Source organism: Cygnus olor, chromosome 22 (genome assembly GCF_009769625.2).
Source record: "Cygnus olor isolate bCygOlo1 chromosome 22, bCygOlo1.pri.v2, whole genome shotgun sequence".
NCBI lineage: Eukaryota > Metazoa > Chordata > Aves > Anseriformes > Anatidae > Cygnus > Cygnus olor.
This window is the reverse complement of record NC_049190.1, coordinates 681,468-697,206: the sequence shown is the minus strand read 5'-3', so window position 1 is coordinate 697,206 and position 15,739 is coordinate 681,468. Positions and strand designations below refer to the sequence as shown.

The following is a 15,739-nucleotide window of genomic DNA, read 5'->3' as shown; positions in this document are numbered from 1 at the left end:
GAAAGTCACCACCTGGTTTTAGAGGAGGAAGGGCACCCAACAGCCACGCTGCTTCTTAGCGTCCTCGTTTTTCTCTGATCATTATTGATCACTGTTGTGTTCTGCTTGTTTTTTCTTAATTTGCTTTTTTATTATTTTCCTTTTTATATTTTATCCAGATCCCCCCACAACTATCCCTCCTCCCACAACAACCACCACCACTACCACCACCATCCCTACCACCATCACAGGTATGGTACCTTCATAACCATTGGAAATGTCCTGAATGTTTATTGTCTTTTATGTATTTAAGCAGAGCTTGAAGCCTGGGGAAAAACAACAAACAAATCATTCGATTTTTTTTCTCAAATACACCCACTGTGCGAGTCCTAATCCGGCAGTTCAACGAGTTGGATAGTCCTTACTGCAGGTGTTTCTGAAACATGGAAATTGCCATGTCAGAAAAAGCTATTAATTCAGTTACTGGTGGCAAAAACTGGGTACTTTCAAAGGAAGGATATAAATAGCCTTAGAACTCAGTTAACACGGGGAGTTGCTTCACCCTGAACCCCATCAGTACCAATTTTTGAGCAATTTGTACTTGGAAGCATAAAGTTTGGTCTTTAGTGGTTTCATTCACCTAATGTAGAGATGCTTTTTCTCATGCATAGGTGTTTTGTGTATTTCTGTAATAAGCTGTCTACCTCAGTCTCACAGAAAAATGAATTCCACCAGTTTTTTTTTTTATTGAGTCAAAAAGTATCTGTAGGAACCTTTTTGAAGAGCTGGCTTTTAGAATTTAGCTTTATGCCTATCTGGTAAGAAAAGACGAACAGAAGCAACCAGGTGATCATGAGACACCTTTATTTTACACACATGCATCATATTTCCTCACTAGACCCAACTTTCTCCTCTCATAAGAAAGCCCTTTCTAATTTCTCTGTATTCATTTGCATTGTCATTTTTCTGATGTTTTCTTTTTCAACTGCTGCTTTTGCTTTTTTTTTTCTTTTTCTTTTTTTTTTTTGAGGTAGAAGTGACAAACTGCAGGTGAGAATGGACCATTGAATAGCTAATGGTATAATGTTTATTGTTGCTCTAAACCATCCCCTTTGTAAATACCGTCACATTTTATTTGCTTTTATGATTTTGCTCAGCTGATTCTAACTGTCCTCTTCAGGGCATTTTGTGGCTTTTTCCTTCTGAGGTTTTTTGCAACCAAATCAGACTCCACTAGCATGGACAAGCAATTGAAGTCTTTCTTCCAATGTGCCTTAATATGCACTTTCTGTGCGCTGTCTTCCATATATCATTGTGTTGTCTGGACTTTGCCATTTTCTGTCTTCCTCTTTCCAGGTGGCTATTAATAATATTGAACTCCAGGCACCCAGGTTCGGATGCTTGAGGCACTCTGCAGTGAACACTTCCCCATTTTGCGATTTAGTCACTTTATTTCAGTTCTGCTTTTAATCTCTTAACCGATTTTCATTTCAGAATAGTTCTTAAATTTATTATTTCAAAGTCTCTTTAAGAGCCTTTTGCAGAGAAACTTGGTCCAGTGTCTGTCAGTGTAAAGAAACATGCATACAGTTCTCTTTTGTTTTACAGTAATTTGTTAATGCTTTCAGTGAATTATAGAAGGCTAAAAGGAAGAATTTGTCTCGATGCTTGATTGACCCCATCATGTTTATGTCAGTGCCTGCTAACATTAACAATTGTCCTTTTCCCTGGAACTGAGTTATTATCAGCCTGTCATTTCAGGGATCACCTGAGGACTTACTGTAAAAGTGCGTGCCAACCTCACCTGCTATTTCAAACTCTGAAGTAGTAGTTGTTAATAATAAATAGCAGTATTATTGCTTGCTCTTCTGCTGCAATCATTGCAACTTGTTTGTGAATTTTAAGTATCCTCTAGGCTTCTAAGCTGTCCTCTGCAATAGTTTTCTAACTTTTTTTCTGTTAAAAACAAGAAGGGGAGGTGGATTCTCCTTGAAATTGAACAGGGCTGTCGCCCTAGACTCCTGCCTGAGTTGGGTGAGAACGTAGGTACATTCTTCCGGCTGTCACCGTGTGGCTCAGCTGTGGCACTGGGCACAGCGGGGTGGGTTTCTGCCTTGCTGACAAGTCAGTGGTGTCCAGCACTTCCCCAGGACCTGGCTCAGCACCCTCGTGACTAAAGCCAGGTGCTTCCTGAGACCCTATCCAAAGCTGTAAGAAACCATTTTTGAAGTCATCCCACGGAAGTTTGCGTTGAACATGGAGAATACAGGCTTTTCTAACCTAGTCTTCTTCACCCAGACTTTTTCCTCAGTCCCCTGTGTACATCCATAACCACAGTGCACCAGAGCACCACTGACTCTGCCTTAAAATGTGAGGAAACTCAATTTTCTCTTTACTTTGAATAATTTCTTACTCTTTCCTCTCGAGCCTGTTTCCCCTTATAATATTTCCCGTCCAGCATTCAAACGTTAGCCCTCGTAATATAAATTTAGTTCCTACTACTTCTTCAGACATATGAGGATCCCAGGATTTCCTTAGCCTTTGAGGGAGCTCGCAACATGATGTTCCCGGGTGCAGTAGGTGAGTTGTCACCATCTGGTCGCTGTCAGTGATCAAACGCCTGGACGTGTACATCCATGAAGGTTAAATCCCTGCTCCTTACTCTTCCACTCTTGAGCTTAGCACTGTGGGTTCTTGTCCCTGAGAAGACATTACTCCATGTTAATGATGGTTTTTCAGGAAGTGAGGGCTTTCTGACCTGATATTTCCCCAGCTATTCCTCCTGGGTAACTTTCCATCAGAGCAAACCATTTCCCTGAACGCAGGCTCAGCACTACCCTTTTTGAGGTTGTTACGCTATAAGGAAGTATGACTAAATTGAAAAATGATTCAGTGCACACTACTAAGATTCATTGACCGCAGTTCTTTATTTCCTTTACAAGCAGAGTTGTGGGTTGCTTTTTTGTCAGCCTAGCAGAAGTATTTTGGTTTGAGGTGCGTGTGACTGGCCTATGCTTTTCTCACATCTTTATTTGCAATGATGGAGAATCTACAAGCTTGCTGACCTCCTGTTGGCAAAACCTGGACAGGTTCAGTCACCTCCTTGATGAATTTCAGTATTGGTTTTGAACTACTGACAAGGCTAGAAATGTAATGAAAATCTAAAATTATTCATTGATACCAGCAGTTAGTGCTTGTGGTATGTAGGAAGAAGGTTTGCTAACAAGAAGCTGATAAGAGAGATTTCTGTATTCTCTCCTGACACTGATGCAATGCCGAACCTTCTTAAAATGTGCCCTCACGTGTTCTGCCCACAAGTTAATTAATAGCATTTCTCACAAAGAAGAGTTAACATTTAGCCTCACTTCTTTGTGCATATATGTGCATATGTATGTTTTCTGTACGTATTAACCAAGTGACGTGCCTGTACTCGAGTGAAGTGGATGATGCTGTGAAGAATTTTACCTTTTTAGTAGTCACCAAACCAGTATGCCAGGACAACTTTCTAAAATCCCTGTCTTTGGATGTTTCTGCATCTTTGGCAGGCAGCTGTGGCTGTATTTATCTTACGCTGAAAGCTGCACTGGTGGAGTGTAATGTATGCTCCTCCTGCCCCAGATTAAAGGTCACACAGCTGGGCACTTTGGTCAGAGCTCCTGCAGGCAGCAGGCAGCCCGCCGTGTGTGGCTGGATAGCCAGGTCTGATGAACGGGTGGCAAAATTAACTCCTGCTTCCAGCCTGCATTGAACGTTAGTAGCTGCTGCTGGTCATGCGGGCTTCTACTGCCAGGCGGTACGAAGCCTGGAAATGTACTTCTCTCAATAGGTAGGAGATTTTGTAGATGAAAAAAATCATGTCAAATTAACATAATCTTTAGAATTACATAGCATAGCAGTGTTGAAACACTTTTTAAAGCCTCGAGAGACAATTGATAACTTAATTCCTGTCATCACCAAACTGTTGAAATATTCTACTGTGGCATAATGGCTTTGTTAGCAGATGGGAGCGTTTTTTGTTTCCGCCAGCAGGCAAGGTGTGAGTAAACTTCCAGCCAGGTTAAAAACATTTGCTTAGGATGAGGAGAGTTTTAAATCTATGTTCTTTCACCATTGTCTCCCCACCCGTCCACTCCCCATTTCTGGTATAATTCTGGCCTAGTTTCTGTCCCCTGAAGCCACAGACTAGTTTTGAAAAACAAATTTTTGATTTAATCAGAAAAAAAAAAAGGGGGGGGGGGGGGGGGCGGAGGAGGAATGGAGAGAAGAGACCTGCACTGAAACAAATTCTTATGTCCAAAGCTCGTGTTTTTAGATGCCCATAGAAAATTTTATTGGAATTATTCTTTTTGAGTTATTGAAGATAACTTGTTCTGGCTTCATTTTTCCCTGCTAAAGCTATCTAACAGAACAATCTCAAAGGGCTACATTTGCTACTCCACATGCATGGTAAGTTACTCATTTTGAGCAGCTTCCAACAACAGACATCTTTTGTACTTGCTTACATACAGTATTTCTATTCTAACTGTGTTCAGACATGACAGGGAAATGCAATTCTGCCTCAAAGAGTTTCTCTCTGAGTGGTGATAGACACTGTTCAGCAAATACGAGCCAGAGCAATAGGTGCAGCAAACAGGAGAGGGCAAGTAATGCAACGTGTAGGTATATGGTGTAACGTGGTCATTATTCCCCAGCCTTGGGGGTGCAGTGAGCTGCGGGCTGTGCTCACAATCCCTCCCTAGCCCCCTGAAGTCACTGTGTAGAGCACAGGGTGCCTTTAGCAGCTGCTGTTGCTTGACAAATCAAAATGCTGTACCAGCGCTGCTGTAGACTTGACCTGCAAAGGCATGGTGAGCTGATAAAGTAGTATTGTGGCATGGAGGTTTGGGGGAAGATCACAGCTAAACTCTGAAAAGCTAACGTACTTCTTTCTTCCAGGAGAAGGAAAAGCTGAACAGTGGTGAAGTTTCCAAAACAGCACGACCTTTAAAGCTTTTCCTCTGTCACTGTTGCTTTGCTTCAGTGTAGGTGCTTGAAAAGATTTCCTGCGTGACATTTTGATCTTTTTAGTATATCCTCCAACTGCATTGATATTCTGACCATCCTTTGGTGTTTCAGCTGTTATCACCGGCAAGCCCTTTTTTATCAGTTCAAATTGTCCTTGTGGCTTTGTTCATTAAGATGTACAATATGATACAGGAGAGCAAACCGCATAATTTGAATTACCCCTAGAGTTGTTACTTGAAATAGTGGTTTTGGACAGCTGTTGTTTCCTGGGAGATAAAGGTTCTTAATAATAACCAAGCCCTCATCTTTGGCATAAGGAAGAATGGAGTGTTTTAGCGTGCCATTTCAAACACTCTTTTGCTGCCTTCTGGACTTGCCTAGCACATACACTTCCACACCCCAGGATCTACAGAATTTGTACATCCTGTACATCCAAATATGCATTTATCACACTTTCTCTGCAGCTAGATCTTGCAGGTGTCTTGGCAACCGTTCTAGTGGAGACCTGAGGGTGCAACGTGCATGCACGTTACCAGTATTTCAAGCCTTGCATTGGGTGCTATTGATTCTGTGAAGCCCAGGCTGTCCATCTTGCAACAGTGCACAGTTGGCAGATGTGACTATTGCATGTCTTTAGTGCAGTTTTAAACCCTATTTTAAAACCAAATATCCCTTAGAATATGCAGTAACAGGTGTGCATGTTCAGGGGGCTGAGGCATTGCAGGCAGTGGTTCTGGTTTAAAAATTCCCAAGAATGCTCATGCCCCCTGATGAGATCCATTGAAAAGCACTGAGCTCGTGCTCTCAAAACACTACAAGTTCCTCCAGGATGGTGGGTTTTTTTTTGTAAGCAGGCCCAAGCAAGTTCAGTTTCTCTCGAAGCTGTTCTAAAGTCAGCAAGCTCCACAACAGGAACTGTTAAGTGATGCTGAATCTGAATGTTGCATCTTAACAAGTCTCATGTATTGGCTGAGCTCTCCTTTTTGCCCATGGGGGCCATGTATTACCCTACTGGAAGTGAATGAGGGCGGAGATCCTTTGTGTCTACTTGACAAAGGCTGTGTAGATGCCAGCTCTGTATGGTCCATATAAAAAACACATTTTTATACCATATTAGCTACCTAAGAAGTAATAATATATAGAAATCTTAAATTATTGAGAAAGAAATGGTGACATTTTCAGGCCATGAATTCACATGCCAGAAAACTTTAAAATGAGGATAATGATTATTTTATCCTTAGCAGAAGTTTTTTATTTTCTGATTACATCTGGTTGTGTGGAAAAACTACAGTTGTATGGGATTTATTCCAACACTAATCCAAAAAGGTGGTGGGTGGGAAGAATGCAATAAAAGCCATTCTTTGCTCAAATTACCTTGCAGCAGGTTTGTAGGAGGTGAAGAGGCAATGTGGGGATTACTGAAGTAGATGTGCACTAGCAGCATCGCAGGCTTTATATCTGATCAGGTATGGTTGCTTGTGTTTGTTTCTGGTGGTGCTGTTCACATAGTTTCATCATAAATAGCAAGCGTGTCTGTTCCCCTGTCAGATTAAAAGGATGGTTGTGGTCGGCTCCAGCCTGGCTGTGTGGGCCACACACGTCCTCCTTGGGTGCTTTCGCCCCTGCCATGTTCAGAGCGGTCGTGGTGCCGGCAGCCCCAAGGGGAGACTCGTGTGGGGCCAGGTGCCGCCTGCCTCCTGGGGCTGGTTGCATGGAGACTTGGTGTGGTGATTTGCTTCCCCAAATTATTTATTGCTTAGCTTTTGCTTTTAGCTGAAGCTTCTGCATGTCCCTGGTAAAATGTCAAGTTAATTTACAGATGATACTGCACTCTTCTGACATTTTCATCCAGTATGTGACCACATTAAAAGGAATAAAGGAAGAGAGAATAACTCACAGGCCTGTTAAAAAATAAAATAAAATCCAGTCTTCTGGTACCTCTTACAGGCAGTAGCAGACACGGTACTGTCACGCCTGGTGTTATGGGTGATAATGCAGTGAAAGCGATGCAGAAACCATCCTTGTGTCCTGCCGAAAACTTGTATCTTCAGGAAAGCGAGGGCAGGAGGGAGCCATGCACAGGTCACCCCATCCCCTGGGACACCTTGAGCTGAGCATGGGTGGAGTACAGACAGGGGCAACGTTTGCACAGGTTTCGTATGCCGCAGCGTGGTGGGCCAGCTTTCTGGACACAGGGTGCTGCCAGGCCAGTGCCAGCAGAGCGGCGTGGGTGAATGCCTGAGCCTGCATAGGTTGATGTTGGCTGCTGGATGAAGTTGCAGCTGGGTCTGTAAAGGTCCTTTACACTATATTCAGGAGGTCAGGATTTAAATAAAAAACAAAATCCTTTTAGAGCTTGCTGGAAAAACATAGGAAGGCATAGCCTGAGCTGCAGCACTGATTTAGGAATATTTTTGTTCTTGTCACACACAGCTTCCATACAGTTTGTGATTATTTTTGTGAAACATCTGCTCTGCAAATCAAATTGTCTCTGGGGTGCATTGCAACATGCCCATGTACAAAAGCTTTCAGCACAAGCTGGAATCACTTTACAGAGGTCCGTCATATAGGATCATAATGCACAGTACATTTTCATCCATCCTTCTGAGGAATATTTGGAGACAGGAAGGACTGCCGTGGTTTTTCACTTTGTGGGGATTTTTAAGCTCTTTTGCCCCTCAGACAACTGTCTCACAACGTAGTTGAAAGTTAACATGACTGTTAATGTCTAACAGGTGTTACAGGTCAGTGGAAATTAGGAGGATTTGCGTAGGGTTTTTTTTTTTATTTGCCTTGAAGGTTTGAAATAAAGCAGAAATCTTCTGTTTATAGTACAGAACACTGATACCTAAGGTTGCTGTGAAAACAGTACTGTGAAGGGATCTGTGCTTGTCCTGGTAACTAAATGTGAAGTAGTCTAGAAAATTAGAAAGAATAAGAGCTCCATAAGTCAGTGGTCAAGTATCAAGTAGATATTCATAGTTATTAATATCTATTGAAAGTGGTAAAAAAAAAAAAAAAGCTTTATATGAAATGTGTGTTTTGCTGTTATTTTGATTAGGTGCTGCTATAATGCTCTTTGAGATAGCTGTGTGTTGTTAAGCTCCAATGTATCAGCGTGTTTCTCTAAGGCTGTAGCACTGCAGTTCAATTGAAAAAAGAAAATAAGCATTCAAGTTTGTGCATTTAATTTAGCTACTAGGGTTTTAATTTTTTCCATCGTGCTCATTCTGTTCAAGGCTGTGGACTAATTACGGACTGGTTTAAAGGCCCAGTCTGTCACACTCAGCCAACAGTTTTAAGTTGGAGACAATCCATTTGAAAAAATTAGAAGGCATAACAGTGGAGCTTGTAACTCAATTAAATGTTGCCCAGATGCTTTTGTGCAGTAATTTCATAAATGCATGCAGATATGTGTGTGTGGCTGTGTAGCTGCTTAACAAAGCGGTGAATGCGTAAAAGTTGGGTGTTGCCCGAGTTTTCTTGTTCGGCAGATGCCACCATCTGTATCACAGCACAGTGTATGTTACTCTCCTCATTCAAGAGCTGGCCACAGTAAAGTCTGTTCTTACCACTGATGCTAAAAAGAAATCATTATTAAGTGAAAAGTGGAGCTTTATGGAGGCCAGCAGTTCTATTTTGGCTCCCCTGTTTAATTATGAATCAGTCCTCTAGTGAACTTACATACAGGTAGATTTTGAAAGACCGTTACATTTGTTATACTTCTACATAGAGCAACTTTTGTTGAGTATTCCTGATGGAAATCAGGAAAAGAAGCCTTGTCTGTTTCATCTTCATCTTAAGGTCAAAAGTGCCACATGGAACTTCTTTGTTTCTCTGCTTTTCTTCATCCTTTCTGCTTTGCCACATCTTGTAAAACAGCCCTGGTTCAGCACGAACTCATTTGAAATGATATGCATCAGCTTTGTGCGACTGTGTGACTGCAGTTCACACCTGTCACTCACAACCAGAACGGTGCTTTTTGGTGATGGCAAAGTGTTTCACTGGCTTTGCTAAACCTTTGTTAAGTCAGAAAACTATCAAGTACTTCCTTGTCACTCCATACATGAGGAGAGGAGAGATGATTTTTCATCTAGGGTCTGGGGCAGAAGTCTGATTGCTGGAGTTCTGTATGTCTGGTCTGGCATATAAAGATTCTTTAAAAAAAAAAAAAAAAAGGTTTAAAGTTAGCCAATCTGTCTTAAAATTCTGGGTTGTCTTAGCAGCAACATTGCAGGGCCTGGGATATTCCTTCTTACATAAGGCAGAACAGCGATGGAGCTTGGCGCATGCACAGTTCTACATATATTCATTAATTTCCTACCAAAGCAATGATGGCAATTTTTCTCTCCTTTGTAATGCAACTGCTGTAGTAGTGTGTGTGTGTTGGAGTGTATCCTTTGCTTTATTTTAACGTGAGATTATTCCTCTCTGGAGCACTGTGTATTTACAATCGTTCTCAAAGAAGACTCTGGGATTGAACTGGACTTCCAGACAATTCATTCTAAACTTTAACTGGTCTGTGTTTCCTATTGCAATCATCCAAACCATTTGCTAATCATAACTTTGTCATTCCAGCTGCAGCCAACATGTTGTTTGACTTGGATATTTGTTCGCACTTACAACTGCTTGAGAACTTTATTTTTTGTAACCTGTTGGTCTCTGTCCCCAGATGGGGAAGCGAGATGCACTGTCCAGTTTGCACTGTTTCTTGACTAATATCTCTTCCAGCACGTGAATACGAGTTTGCTTTCAGCAGTTTTTCTATTTAGTGTAAAAGCTGACATAACTTTTTTTTTTATTTCAGGAAGACAGTAAATTGAGACTATTTATAGATGCCAAGATGCTATCTCAGGAATTAATACTCAGTTTTATAATCCTTTCTAAACACAACTTCCCCCCTCACCTTCACCACCATTTTCCCCTTCACCATTTGCTTGGTTAAAAAAATGAGGCATTATTTGAGGATTGCTACTCAGAAACAAAGAAGAGTCCCAGTCTTGTTCTCATCTGTGCTTTGGAAGGCTTCCCTTGCAGCCTCCACCAGAGTTCCCAGCAGGAGAACAAATGCTAGCATATTTAAGTGTGTGTTAGATTTGATTGCCAAGATGAGAACAGTATATGTTGGCAGTGGAAACAGGCTAATGACAGCTTGATAATCTGTTATGCAAATTTTGGTGTAGTTTGTTAAATTGTGCAGGGTTTATTTGTTTTGCTTTTATAATTAAAGCATGTAGACCTTGTATCTGTAAGCATTGTGTATTCCTTGTATGATTCTTGTCCTCATTGGTGCTTCAGAAAACCAGACTAGGGCTGTCCTCAGCTAAATTAAAAAGGAATGGGTCCTCACTTTTCCACTGCTTTTTCTGAATGTGCAGGAAGGCTACCCTTCCTAGGGTTCTCCAGACAGCAGTTAATTAGCAGAAACACCAATGTGAATTGTCCATTGTTGCTACAAAACTGAAGTTCCAGGCTAGTTCGCAAAACATGCGGTAGAGCGCTTCATTTAAACATTGCCTGCATCAAACCAAGCAGAGTTCTGTGAAGCCCTGTCTTTGCTGTGAATTACCACATCTGGGCTTTATTGTCAGTTTAAGAGTATTGATAGGTATTCACAAAGTTATGGTTATATTCTGAAGAGCCAGACTATTACAGCAAGCAGCCAACAAGTCTGTCTAATAAGAGCAACTGATAGGTCCTAGCAAACAGGAGGAGGATATGTAGAACCAGATGAGAGTTGAGTTTCTCATTATCTAAATAATGGGACTCTAGATAACATGAATGACATGTGATTCAGACCCAATGGTATCTGAAATAGCATAGTGCACTGTCAGAATGGAATTGTCTAGAAAAGACTGTGACCTTGGGTCAGTCTGTAGAATTGCACATTCCAAACACCTTTGAAGAGATGAAACTGAGTTGGCAACTCCAAGAAATTTCCCGTGGCTTGCAATGTCAATGGAGTAAAGTCAGCTTCGTACCAACAATCACCCCCCAAAAAATTAATATAATATAAATAACTGTTGACCACAAAAAAAAAAAAAAGTTTGAGGGTGTGACCCAGTGAAACTCAGCTCCAGAATTCAGGACGTGTTTCACATCAGAGGAACTGGGAATATCTACTTGCATTTGTCCGTTCTAGAACAACTTTTTTTACACTGAAAAGAGATGCAGCCTGTGGGCACGTGGTTCAGCATAAGGAAGGCAAAAAGGCCATGTATGCAGTTAGTGTGCAATGAGATTTGTCATTTGTTTGCCAACTCTACAAATGGTCTGGACTCAGGGGTTACACTGTGAAGGAGAAGAAACTGAAACCAGATTCGTTCACTGTGTCCTGCCAGGTGATCAGGTACCTAGACTGGATGCTGGAGGGAGCGTTTTGGTGAAGGCAATGTTTGAATGTGTAAAAACAAAAATATTTTCTAAGCATCAGCTCTGTGTGCTGGAGCTCTGTGTGCTGGTCCTGAGCTTCTGTTTTGGTACTTACCAACAGAAGAGTTGGTGTTGGTGTTCTCCCCATCTCATGTTCCCATGACTTTGCAACCACCAGTAATTGTTCTGGCAAGGTCCTGGAGAAAAAAAAATAAAAATTTACTGTTTTCCTCAGGCTCATAGCTTTTGAACTCGAGGCATGTCTTCTAAACAGTGCAACTCACTTCAGATGCTTTTTGCCTTTCATTTTATTATTGCTTGTCACGCAATGTTCTTTGAAAGCTTGCTCATATATTATCTGTTCCATTTTTTCCATTTTCCCTTTTTTTGCATGCTGTTCCTCCTGTTTCTTCCCTTCCTCCAATCCTCTGTTCCCGTGTGTAGACACAACGGCGACGACAGAACCAGCAGTTCACGGTTGGTATCACATTCCTGTTTATCTTATTTCTCAGCACTGCTGAGTGGCAAGACAAGCCTGGGAAGGGGAAGAAAAAAAGGAAAATGTAGTCTTCAAGGGAAAACCATGTTTCAAGTGGACTGATCTCATAAATATAACATAGTTTTTAAGACTTGAAAGTCTGTCTAGTCTTGTCATTTCAGTTGTGAGTTTCATAGCCAGTTATTGTGGTTCCAGGCCACCACCGATTCCCAAAATCCAGGAGGAATGAGACACGTGTAAGAGGAGCGCAAAGGAAGCAAATAATTTATTCAGTAATCTCGATTACTGGGGTAATCATTTCAAACATTAAAAAGAAATCTGTCTTTTGAAAATATGAATTCAAATTTAATTTTTTAAGAGATGCATGAAATTTTCAGCATTTTTTTTTTAATTCAAGTTTATAAGAGGTGGCCTCCAGCAGGTGCACCAGAGTCGAGTGGCATGCTTGGTATTCTGTGGGAGTTTGGCAGACAAGCCCCTTGCCTTGAAGGTCAGAAGGGAAGTTTTCATTATTACACTGCAGAAGGAGATTTTAAAAACAAATAGCAACACTTTCTTATCAGCATAGCAGTCTAGCAAACTAACCCTTCTCATCTGCTCAAGGAAGTCTAGCTAACAGCTTGACAGCTTCCTTAGCTTCCTACATTTTTAAAGCAAGCTTAAATAGTCACTTCAGACTGAAAGTTGAGCATACAGTTCTTTGGCACAAACTTGCTTTTCAGCTGAAGAACCAAAACCTTTGACAATTCTAATTAAGACTAATCCATGTTTGAGTTTGCTATTTTAGTTTTTTTAAGTTTGATAAATCAACTGTTTTTCTTACTGATATGAAATTACATAAGCCAGAAGTCTGTAGTGCTGATCTTTTTTTCTTGCTTTCTCCCAACAAAGCACAGCTCTGGTAATATAGGCAGATGGAGGACTGAGTAAAGTTGGGGTTAAACAGCACTGCCCCCACCAAATGGAGGGAAAAGCAGTTCTTTTTCCAGTTTACCTACATGGATGCATTTTTCCACTTTATGTAAAACTTCAAGGCATTCAGACATACTTCTGTTTTCTATACATTGCTGATCTCCCCATATACATTTTGTATAATGTCAAGATTCAATATCAGTAAGTTTGTAGCTACTGCCATGGAAGTCATGGCAAGGTAATAAAAGTCCCAAGTGACATCTCATCACACTCTACACTAATGCCTGTGAAAGTCAGATGAAGGCAAAAACGTTAATAACCCAATCATCACCCCGGGGAAAGTCCTGAAGAAGGCCTTAAAGGCAGTGAAAGACAATGAACATGGTACCATAGCTGAATTAAATAACAACTTAAAAAAGGACTTGTTAGCTTTAGGTAACTGATGTTACAGGAAAATATAGATAAACAATTTAGCATTTTTCATGTAGGTGAGGCTGTTTTCCATGGCAATAGAAATTAAAGGTGGTTGATCTACTAAAGCACTTACCGCAGTAGTGGAGCTTGAGAAGCCCCTGAGATCCTGCTGTGCTACCAAAATCCTGTCAGTTGAATCAGCTTGAGTTGCTCTTCCCAGCCCCTCAGGGGCCACACGGGGAGGGGTTTCTTCCATCAGCTTTTGGCCAGCCCTTGCAGTGCCATGCTGAAAGGTGGGCGCTGTGGGCACAGGGTGCTCACCGCCGCAGTACTTCAGTTCAGCTGAGATAACCGTGCATTTGGTGCCAGGATTTGCTAAGAAAAGGTAGAACGTTCAGGCAAAATAACAAAGAGGACTGCGCTATCAGAAAATAGTACAAATTCACATCTTTCTGGTTTTTTCAGCACTAGAAATCCACGTGTACAGGGATTGATTCTTACACGTGGGAAGGGTCGGATGGTTTTGATATTAGCCTGACTTCTGACATCGTTTCTGTATGTCTTGGGAAGCCTTTTCTGACACACAAGTCCCCTTAATCTGTGGATAACTGCGGCTGCTCCGGGGAAAAGCCCATGAGAATCTGATTCTCCCTGAGGTCAGGCCGGGAAGCTCTTGCACCAGCCAGGGGGGGAGACAGCATCGCAGCCACATCGCCCTGGCCTAATTCTGCAGTGCAATTCCTGATGGTTTCCATCTCGTGGAATCTCTCCGTCTTTGTGTCAGGGAAAGCCATAGAAAGCATGTTTTTAATTCGAGGAAGGCCTCTGAATATTTTAACCTCTGTGGGGGAGGAGTGCAGCTGCAGTAAGATCAACAACTGAAATGACAAGTAAACCTAGTCAAATTAGTTTTGACAGACTTTTCTGCCTTAAAAATCAACCTGTTTTGTACTGAACTCCACTGTGTTTGCCCTCGTGGGTTCTTTTCCTGCGAAGACTCTGGGGTTTCTTTCCAAGCTTGTATTGCTGGAGTGTGTATGGAGTATACCAGGTGTTTATGTACGTTGGCCATTTGTTCTTACCAATGTCCAATCGGAGTGAGCATGTATGTGAATGACTAGAAATGCATGGGCATGAACTAAAGCCAAATGGATTTTCTCCAAAAACGATTTCAAATGAATTGGGGGAAGAAAAAATAATAAACCAAAACAAAACAAACCAAAAAACAACCAACAAACCAAACCTAAAAAAGAGATTGATAGCAAAGAAAATGAAATGTAAGGCTAGTGTGGAACCAGCACAATACTTCAATCGGGGAAAGGATTTTTGAGTAATTTAATTTTTTGGAGTGTATCCTAGAGGACTGGGGGGAAAAGGAGTCCTGTATGTGTATGCATGTAAAAGCGGTAGCAAAACCCCTGCCATTCCTGTTTTCTTATGGAATGGAGTTAACAGCAGCAATGCATGAGTGACTCAAAGCACGAACATTGTTAACTCTTTTGTTTAAAAATGAGAGTTTAACTGTAAATTTTCTGATGCACTGTCTCCTTTCTCTGCACTGTTCATTGCCAGAACTCCAATAACAGCATGGTCATGGCCAGCAGGAAGGCTTGTGCTTCTGCTGCACTGCTCTACACTGGGTTTACTGAACTTAAACCCTCCTTCCCTTCTCTTTTGCACTTCATGTGTCAGGGAGCCAGTGGGGCTGAAGCACTGGTGCGTTTTGAAATCACAGTTCCCTGCCTGCACGCAGTCAAAATGAGGGCACACGTTGGTGCAGCTGTGGCAGCACTGGCTCTGGAAGTCTGCCACCACTGAACTTGGAAAATGTTTTTTCCTATTCCCTTTCTTCTCTCCTGTACCCCTCCTCCCCCTAAAAATCAAAATGCAAATTTTTGATTTCTTAAATGTGCTGGCTCCACAGCTTTCTAAGGAACACAGCCTTGCAGGGTTGCTGCCCTCTGAGAAAGTTTTTGTGTGAGATTACCAAGCTCGCTTTTTGCCTCCTGTACCAGTAGAATATGTAAAAACAGCCATGACCTCATACATGATGTTCTTTTGCTACAGCAAAAGTAACAAATTTTATGTTTCTCCCCCAAAATTTTGACCCCACCCTATGGTAAGCTAAGAGCTTAAACAACCTTCTTAATGATTTTTAAATCACATGGACAATGCCCATTGCCATGCGTTACGTCTGCTACATGTGTTATGCATGTATGTCTTTGGGCACCTGGGTGCATACACCAAAGGGACCAGCAGCTGGTGATTCCTCCCAGCAGCAGGCTCTGGCTCCATACCGGGGGTGCCCCAAGCTGCCTTCAGCTCCCTTCCTGAGGCAGAAGGAAGGTGCTGCTGTTTTAGGATAGGCAGAACTTCTGCTAACGTTAATTAGAAGATAGGGTGTAAAAAATCTCTTCTGAAGCTGGCAAAGCAGGAAGTCTGGAGTGAAGGTTCAATGTTACGAAAACATCCCAAACAAGAGTGAAGAGTTGCAAGAAAATACATTGTCCATAATAGAGCAGATAAATTATTTTCTAAGCTGGAAATACTTCCTGAAGG

General features: G+C 41.7%; 1 protein-coding gene across 9 annotated transcripts in view; it reads left to right on the top strand.

Annotated features, from left to right (window-relative positions):
- The window catches only part of CADM1 (cell adhesion molecule 1), a 180,863-nt gene that overhangs the window by 148,982 nt on the left and 16,142 nt on the right, over window positions 1-15,739 (top strand). For 5 of the 9 annotated variants that reach the window (XM_040534128.1, XM_040534124.1, XM_040534127.1 and 2 more), the window contains exons 8-9: window positions 159-230; window positions 11,800-11,832. The exons of 1 other annotated variant lie outside the window; for it this stretch is intronic. In XM_040534128.1, the coding sequence (XP_040390062.1) occupies window positions 159-230; window positions 11,800-11,832 (105 nt within the window). The remainder of the gene's footprint in view (window positions 1-158; window positions 231-11,799; window positions 11,833-15,739) is intronic. 3 more of the 9 variants (XM_040534131.1, XM_040534129.1, XM_040534130.1) reach the window with 2 other exon arrangements.